Here is an 8,865-nt window from a genome sequence, read left to right as displayed (position 1 = left end):
TGCTGGGTCCGGTTCTGTTTAACATCTTTATCAATGACCTGGATGAGGGGATTGAATGTACCCTCAGTAAATTTGCGGATGACACCAAGTTGGGAGGCTGTGTCGATCTGCTCGAGGGTAGGGAGGCCCTTCAGAGGGATTTGAACAGACTGGATCGTTGGGCTGAGGCCAATGGCATGAGCTTTAATAAGGCCAAGTGCAGAGTCCTTCACTTGGGGTGTAAAAACCCCAAGCATCGCTATAGGCTCGGGGAAGAGTGGCTGGAGAGCTGCCTGGCGGAGAAGGACCTGGGGGTGTTGGTTGACTACCGGCTTGATATGAGCCAGCAGTGTGCCCAGGTGGCCAAAAAGGCCAATGGGATACTGGCATGTATCAAGAATAGTGTGACCAGCAGGAGCAGGGAAGTGATCCTGCCCCTGTACTCGTGTGGGAAAACGACTAAAATCGATGGGGAATGGGAGAACATTGTTCCCTAGAATTCAGCTAATATTAGAGCAGCTCTGACATGAAACACAGCTGCTGCTTCCAGGAATGAACAAGGCCTCAATATCCTTGAGATGGGGAGGAGAGTGATACGAAGGTATCATGGCTCATCCCTGTTATCAGGGATGAGGCGCCTGGTAAAGATAACCATAAAAATACCATCGAGGAAGTGAACCACAACCGCTGTCTCAGCAGTGATGGCGAAATTGTGTCCTTCAGCTACTAAATCACACCCCCATTCGCCTCTGAGCTGCGACCACCCCTCAAACGAGCAATTTACACCAATCCCAATTAGTGAACACCCCTCACGAGAGGAATTTACACCAATCCTAATAAAAGTTATGTATGACTAGAGTCACTCGAGCTCCACCTAAAAGATACGAAAAAGGTATAAAATGGCAGCAAACAAAGGGGATGTTAGGGAGAAGCCCCCCCCACCGGAACGTCTCGGATCAGTCGACGGGCTGAACCTCTCTTCTCCCCCCCATAGGGACGCCTATTGGGTAAGAACTCTGGGTTATGCGCATTTATTTAATTACTTACTAACATCTTGCTAGCTATTTAATATTATCACTGATCAGTAATCGTTTTATATTATCACTGCAGTATTTCAATTAAAGTTGTTTTTGCAGTCAGTCACTATCACCGGCTATCCTCGAACCTGTATTCTGTCACAAATAAAATATATATGCATGTTTCTGGAAACTTTTGAATTATTATAAGGAGTTGGCCCATAGTATTACTAGTGACGATCCCTAATAAGTGGGCGAATCACCCTCCGACTCACTGAGCTGCCAAGAGAGGGCAGGGGGAGTCGGGCCCAAGGGTCTCGCCTAACTTGGGAGCTGGTATACTGGCCCAATTACCTCCTGTTTGTCTATTAGTGACGGATCCCACGATAAGTCAGACGAATCACCCTCCGACCTACTGAGCTGCCAAGAGAGGGCAGGGGGAGTCGGACCCAAGGGTCTCGCCTGACTTGGGAGCTGATAGACTGGTCGTTTTGACCTCAAAATGTGACAACTCGGCACTGGTGAGGCCGCACCTGGAATATTGTGCCCAGTTTTTGGCCCCTCGCTTTAAGAGAGATATTGAGCTCCTGGAGCGGGTCCAGAGAAGGGCAACTGCGGGAAAATGAGGACACCTGACACGATCAATGTGATCAAACAAGTGAACCTCTCTTTATTTACATTCAGCGTGTTTTATAACCTTGCAAGCAAATAGCCCGCCTCTTAGTGTGATTGGTTGTACTGAAGGAAGCAGCGTCACTATAGTGTCCATTTTCCGTTCCGCATCCGGGGGTTGTCCACGTCTCTGCAGCTCTTCCGCATTCCAGCATACGTCATCAAGAAAGGCTGGATTGTTCACCTGTCCGTTAACCCTTAGATGTCCTCCGACACATCCCCCTTCTTGTTTTTGAACAATCCAGACTTATTTTACAACCCATTCAGTCATTTTCGTGAGCAAGTGTAACAGACAAAAGTTATTAAGAGAAACATTGTGTTAGCTACTAAAACTAATAGAAGGCTTTTCACTCTGGTGGAAATGTCGAAGCCTAAATTCTACTCTGGAATACACTAGCTATTACAAACATGCATGCTTTACCTATTCTGGGTGTACACATAATTCTTCCCTTATATGTGAAAGAAAAAAGGAAAAATACCTTGTCAAACTCTATCATAACCTTACAGAAACACTTACTGACAAATCTTTTTGGTACAGCCTTGCAGAAGCAGTTGCTGACATTTCTTTTCGGTACAGCCTTGCAGAAGCAGTTACTAGCATATTGTTTCCCTTCCTGGGAGCCTTACCATTTCAACTATGCCCAAGATTCCGCTGAGCAGGAGGGTATCAATCAGCAGGGTCATTGCAGAGAAGGGAGGCAGGCGCTGCACCTTCAGGGCGTCCCCTGATTATCCACACAGTGTGCTCTGCAGCCTCCTTCCGCTCCGCTCTGAGCCATCCCTTTTACACCCTCAGCAGAGTCTATGACAAAGGTACTGACACGGCGTTGCCGCACGCGTGGCCAGTGCGTGCAACAAGGCTGCCCAGTATGTGCTCTGCCGGCTAACAGCGGTTTTTGCGAATCGCAACATGTTGTTCAATAACAATCCTCCTAGCTTCTCTTTTCAAAGTTACGTGCTCACAATTAGGTCCAGTCAGTAATTCTTTGTCATTAATTTGGTACCAGTCAATTCTTTTCCTTCCAGTAGCTACGGGTGGAATCCATACACCTTCCGATCGGAGAAAACACACAAAGCATATATACAAGCAACTTTCACACACATACTATACCTAACAATGAGAAACATAAGAACAGTTGATATATTAACATGAAATCTTCTATTACGAATCTTGTGAGCCATTCTCCTCATCTGGTATCTCTGTCATTTCTGCTTGATCTGTAAAATCTTGGATCTCCCTATCTCTATCTGTAGTTTCAGAAGTCCTAGCTGGTCTTACATTTCCTGTCAGTAACAAGTGGTTTGCTTCGGGTATATATGGTTTTACCCACTTCGCCGGAACCCACAGTGGTCCGTTTCCAGTAAGTAAACACATATATCCCCTGCCTGTTACTTTTAATTCTACTGGTCCTTCCCATTTCCCTGTTTTTAAATCTTTATAGATTACCAGGCCTTGTGTTTTTTCTTTCCAGAATGAGCTCATTCCTTTACTATGTACCAGCATAGGCGGCTCATCACTGTTTCCCGCCAGTCGTAAAAAGTTCAGGACATACAGCGCTTTCATTAATCGATCGCCGGGCAGCCAGCCCTGAGTTCCCCCTTTTTGTTTTAACAACATGGTCTTTAAAGTGTGGTGGGAGCGCTCAACAATGGCTTGACCAGTGGGAGAATGCGGTATCCCAGTGCGGTGAGTGATACCCCAGCGATTGCAAAAACGAGCAAAGCGAAGTGAAGCATAAGCAGGTCCGTTATCTGTCTTAATTTCATGCGGAACCCCTAGAACTGCAAAGCAAGCATATAAATGCCGTTCGACATGTCGTGTGGTCTCTCCAGTTTGCGCTGTGGCCCAAACTGCCATAGAATAGGTGTCTATGCAGACATGCACGTATTTCCAGCGTCCAAACTCTGTTATATGAGTAACATCCATCTGCCATAGCTGGAGCGCATGCAATCCTCGCGGATTAATACCTTGACCAAGACCAAAACCTAGTTTCTGACAGGAAGCACAGGACTTTACTATGCCTTGTGCATCCGCTAAGGGGATATGAAACTGTCTCTGGAGCACTTTGGCTGACTGGTGGAAAAAGTCATGAGATATACGAGCCTGTTGGAAGGCATCTATAGGTGGTCCCGTCCATGCAGGTGCCACTAATTGATCAGCACGGTTATTGCCAATTGCTAAGCCCTGTTGAGTTAGATGACTACGTATATGCGTGATAAAATATGGAACAGAGCGCATATTCAGTAAGTGTAACAGCTGACCTAGCAACTTGCTTAAAACTGGGTTAGATATTGCCTTTATCATAGCCCGTTCTAATCGACGTACTATACCTACCACATATAATGAATCTGAAACAATATTGATAGGTTGTTGAGTCCAGTTTGAAAATGTCCATACCACTGCTTGCAGTTCGAGAGTCTGTAATGAGTCCTTCGGGCCTCCTACGATAACATGTTCCTCCCAGGCACCTGATAAAGATTGCCACGTACTAACAGCTTTTTTTGATTTCCGTCCTGCATCAGTGAATATTGTAAGTCCTTCTACAGGAACCTCTGACAATTGTGGAGTTGAAACAAAATCTTGGTCAGTCAAAAACGTTAACATTTTGTGAGCAGGAAACTGATTACATAGTTGACCTGAAAATTCACATAGTGCCGTCTGTAATTCTAAAGAGTGTCGCAAATTCCATTCCAGCCAGACAGATGCGATTGGCAATACCATTATTTCTGGATCTTTCCCTGCTATTTCTAATAGACGCGTCCGTCCCTTCATTATCAGAAGGGCAAGCAATTCTATTCTTGTTGTGACAGTTTTGTGCGGTTGCATGGGTAGGAAAACCCATTCCAAAATTGATAAAGGGTCCTTTTTTGATTTGTCCCATTGCATAAAAAGAGCAAATGGATACTTTCTCTTTTGACTAGAATTGACAACTACTAATGTTATTGGTTCATCCTTGACGAACCTTGATCCATATTGAGAAGTTAATTTCGCTGAAATTGTTTGCAAAGCTATTTTTTGGGTTGGTCCAATTTCTCTAGATTCATTTGCATGGCTGCTTGTCCCCAATAACTGAATTAGAGGACTTAGGTCATCATTTGTAATTCCACAAATATTACATATCCACTGAATTTCACCGACCAGCCTTTGCACATCCGACAATGTTTTAATGTTTGTTTTCAGTTCAATCTTTTGTGGTCTTATCTGAGATTCTGTGATAATCCATCCCAGATAATGCCACGGTGCCTTTTCTTGGACTTTCTCCGGAGCAATTTTTAGTCCCTTTCCTTCCAGCTGTGAAATAAGTTCAGGTATAAGCGTTTTGGCTTCAAGTTTTTCCCCAGCAATCAATATATCATCCATATAATGATATATTAAGTACTGCGGGTATCTATTCCGAATTGGATCTAAGGCCCATGCAACGAACATCTGGCATATTGCAGGTGAATTTTTCATGCCTTGTGGCAACACAACCCAATGATATCTTTTTGCTGGCTCGGCTCTATTTACAGCAGGTACCGTAAATGCAAAACGTTCCGCATCATCTGGATGTAATGGTATTGTGAAAAAACAATCTTTTAAGTCAATCACTAACAACTTCCACTTTTCTGGAATCATTGATGGGGACGGCAAACCTGGTTGTAAGGTTCCCATGTCCTCCATAATTGCATTGACTGCACGTAGATCGTGCAACAATCTCCACTTTCCGCTCTTTTTTGGTATTATGAAAATTGGGGTGTTCCAGGGACTTGTTGATGGCACAATATGGCCTGCACATAACTGTTCGTATACTAATTCCTGAACTTTGAGCAGCTTTTCTTGGGAGAGCGGCCACTGATCAATCCACACTGGGTCGTTCGTTTTCCAATGTAATTTGAGGACAGGCTGCTCCCCAGTGGCCGCAGCTAAAAAGGCCGGGTCACGATCTGTGCTTTCATCTGGCTCAACAAGTCTCTACCAACCAATGTGATGGATGTATTCATGACATATGGCTTAGTAGACACCTGCGCACCATCTGGAAAAATGAATGAAATCACATATTGGCTGATTCTGGTGGATTGAGTTCCCCCAATACCAAATACTCCTAATTGTGAATCTAGGGTCGGCCAATGGGCCGGCCAATTGTGTGCAGCTATGATTGTGACATCAGCACCTGGATCAATTAACATCTTCCTCGTTATTTTAACACCGTCTGGCCCTAACATTGTTACCATCATTTCGGGTTTCGTCCTTTTCAAATCCAAAGCAAAATATACCTCTGGTTGCCCAGTGGAGCCGAATCCTCCTTCTCCTCGTTCAACATCATCAGACAAAGGCACGCAGCTACGGAAAGGCACTAATTGAGCAATTTTACTGCCCTTTGGAATAAAAACAGGTGGAGTTAACGTGTAAACCATGATCTTAATAATCCCTGTGTAGTCTGCATCAATAACTCCTGGTAGAACAAAAATGCCTTGACGCGATGTAGATGAACGACCAACTAGTAAAGCTGATAACCCCTCCCCTAGTGGTCCCTTTACGTTTGTGTCTATTACTACTACCTTGTCAGATACGAGTGTTGAATCTACTGCGGTTTCCACATCCACTCCGGCACTTCCTGCGGTGGCGGCACGGAGGGAACAAATTCCTGACTTTGGCTCTGGCTTAAATTCAGACTTGACAATGGTGTCGCCCCCTGATTTACTATCATCGCGCGCGGGGCTGGCGCGCTCGGTTTCCAGTTTCCCTGCACCCGGCACTCGTAGGTATTATGATTATCCATTTTGCAATTTTTGCACCATTTCCTGCTACCCCGTTGCTGCTGTTGTTGTGGCTGTTTACATTGGTTTCTGTAGTGGCCTAATTTCCCACAATTGAAGCATTTCTTTTGCTTGGATCCTCCCCCTTTTTTCTCTAACAGAGGACGAACAGCACCATATACTGCAGCAGCAACTAGAGATGCAGGACCAGTGGTGCGTTCTATAACTTCTAACATATCTGCCACTTGGGCATCTCTAGGTAATGTGCTTAAGACCCTTTTTGCTTTATCATTGGCATTCTCAAAGGCAAACATTTTAAAGACTTGTTCCTTCATTGTGTCGTCCAAATCAGGATGACTTCGAACAGCCTGATGTAAACGATCAATAAAGGAAGGAAAACTTTCCTGGGGGCCTTGTTTAATATTTGCAAAGGAATATACTTTCCCCGGTTCTCTAATTGAAATCATTGCTTGGTAAGCTAATTGCTGTGACAACTGCAATACTTCTGCCAGAAAGCCTTGTTGTAAATTCGTGTTTGCAAAAGGACCTTGGCCCATCAGCATTTGCGCTTGAATACCATATAGAGGGTCTCCCTGCTGCCGAGGTCGTGCAGCTTCACGGTCACATAGTTGCTGCCAGGCCCTGGAGAACAAAAGCTGCTGAGAAGGGGACAAAAGAATGTTAGCAACTTGTTGTGAGTCATGTGGTATCAGCACATCTGCTGTGAAAATAAATTGTAACAGTTGTTGAGTATAACCGGATTGAAGCCCATATTGTGATATCGCAGAACGCGCCTTTTCTAAAATTTTCCAGTCAAAAGGTTCCCACCTTCTAATTCCCCCATGGTCTGTGATAATGGGAAAGGCACATGGCAAAAAATTTCCTTCGATTAAGGCTTCACGAATAACTCCCTTCCATCTCCTGCTTCTCTCTTGTTCGTCTGGTGGCGCAAAGGGCGGTGGGGCAGTCGGCACAGATAGATGTTGCATAGGCATCGGTGGTGACAAAGGTGTAGCAAAAGGATTAGGTGTATTGTGGACTGTAGTATCTGAAGAATATTGTGGATTATTGTTGTCATCGGCATCTGATGTCTTCAATTGCGACAGCTTGTCCATAACTTGTCGCAAAACTTCTTCAAAAAGTTCTTTTTTCTGTTGTTCTCCCAATGAAATCAGCGGGGGCATGGGTTCCTCCCCTGGGTGAAGCTCTGAACGGAGCCCAGGTCGGGGCTCTGGGCGGGGATCTGGTCGGGGCTGTGGGGGGGGCTCTGGGCAGAGCTCTGGGCGGGGCTCTGGGCAGAGCTGTGGGCGGAGCTGGGGGGGCTCTGGGCGGGGCTCTGTGAGGTCAGGATAGAGGCGGGACTTAGGTCGACAAGACGGTCCACCTATTTCCACACCCCTTTGTAGCTCTTCTGCCTTCTCTTCCGGGACCCTTTGTTGAACAAACGTGCTGTCGCCATTTTGGCTGCCGCCATTGTGGCGCAGTTCCTTTTTTAGGGGTGTGGTCCCTATAGGGTCCCTTTTTTCTCCTGAATCCGCGGTTTCTACCTTGGTAGCAGAAGGCAAGGGTGGTGCTAGAGGCACAGAAATTCGCATAGAAAAGATAAAGGAAGTGTTCGTCATGAGAGTGAAGAGGAGGAAGAAAGCATGGTGTCCGAGGAGGAAGAGGAGGAGGAGGAGGACAACGACGACTCTGACTACCCCAAAGAGATGGAGGATGAAGACGATGCCAGTTATTGTACTGAGAGCAGCTTCAGGAGCCACAGCACCTACAGCAGTAGCAACAGTTCGTTCGGCTTTCATGCTATGTAACGCTTCTTTAATTGACTTCCACGGGGTAGCATATTTATTGGCCTCCTTCGCACCCGCTCCCCCCGAGCTGATATCATCCCATAGCTCTCTGCCTATGGTTTCCCACGTAGAGAGTTCAAAAGCGACTCCTACTGCGGGGATCAAGTCTGTGTTCCAAGCCCACAATAGCTGCCCTTTAAGAGCCAAGGATTCATATTTAAATTTTCTCACAGAGAGCATATGCTGGAGCAGATTTAGGATAGCCTCTTGTTGCTTATCTAACCCCATCTGTCTCCCCGGCCGCTCACCTATCCTCCTAGGCGAGATTCCAGCGTCGATCCAGCGACTAGAACAAGGTGCACCTTTTTCCACTCAGTGACTACGCAGGTCACTGCTCATTCCGCCGGGGCAGCGGATCATTCGACCGGTCTTCCACCCTCTTCCTCGCCAAGTCTCGCAACTTTGCCGTGAGGAATCTGAGGGTCCCTACTCTGGGCGCCAATTGCGGGAAAATGAGGACACCTGACACGATCAATGTGATCAAACAAGTGAACCTCTCTTTATTTACATTCAGCGTGTTTTATAACCTTGCAAGCAAATAGCCCGCCTCTTAGTGTGATTGGTTGTACTGAAGGAAGCAGCGTCACTATAGTGTCCATTTTCCGTTCCGC

General features: G+C 46.0%; 1 protein-coding gene across 1 annotated transcript; it reads right to left on the bottom strand.

Moving 5' to 3' along the window:
- Window positions 1-2,829: 2,829 nt before the first annotated feature.
- Window positions 2,830-6,062, bottom strand: LOC104371538 (endogenous retrovirus group K member 18 Pol protein). The gene is made up of 3 exons (XM_086616311.1): window positions 5,922-6,062; window positions 3,159-5,619; window positions 2,830-2,951 (listed from the first exon to the last, which is right to left on the bottom strand). The coding sequence occupies exons 1-3, from the start codon at window positions 6,060-6,062 to the stop codon at window positions 2,830-2,832; spliced, it is 2,724 nt and encodes a 907-aa protein (XP_086472437.1).
- Window positions 6,063-8,865: the final 2,803 nt, after the last annotated feature.

The sequence above is a fragment of the Tauraco erythrolophus genome, chromosome 1 (assembly GCF_009769465.1).
Source record: "Tauraco erythrolophus isolate bTauEry1 chromosome 1, bTauEry1.pri, whole genome shotgun sequence".
NCBI classification, from domain to species: Eukaryota; Metazoa; Chordata; class Aves; order Musophagiformes; family Musophagidae; genus Tauraco; species Tauraco erythrolophus.
The sequence above is the reverse complement of the archived record's forward strand: the minus strand, read 5'-3'. Positions and strand labels throughout refer to the sequence as shown.

Bases quoted from the DNA above. Each gene is read 5' to 3' on its own strand.
- LOC104371538 (XM_086616311.1), bottom strand. From the start codon at position 6,062: ATGGTTTACACGTTAACTCCACCTGTTTTTATTCCAAAGGGCAGTAAA. The intron at 5,620-5,921 runs GTATATTTTGCT...ATTGGTTGGTAG, and splicing joins GCTCCACTGGGCAACCAGAG to AGACTTGTTGAGCCAGATGA. The intron at 2,952-3,158 runs GTAAAGGAATGA...TGTTACTGACAG, and splicing joins GCCGCCTATGCTGGTACATA to GAAATGTAAGACCAGCTAGG.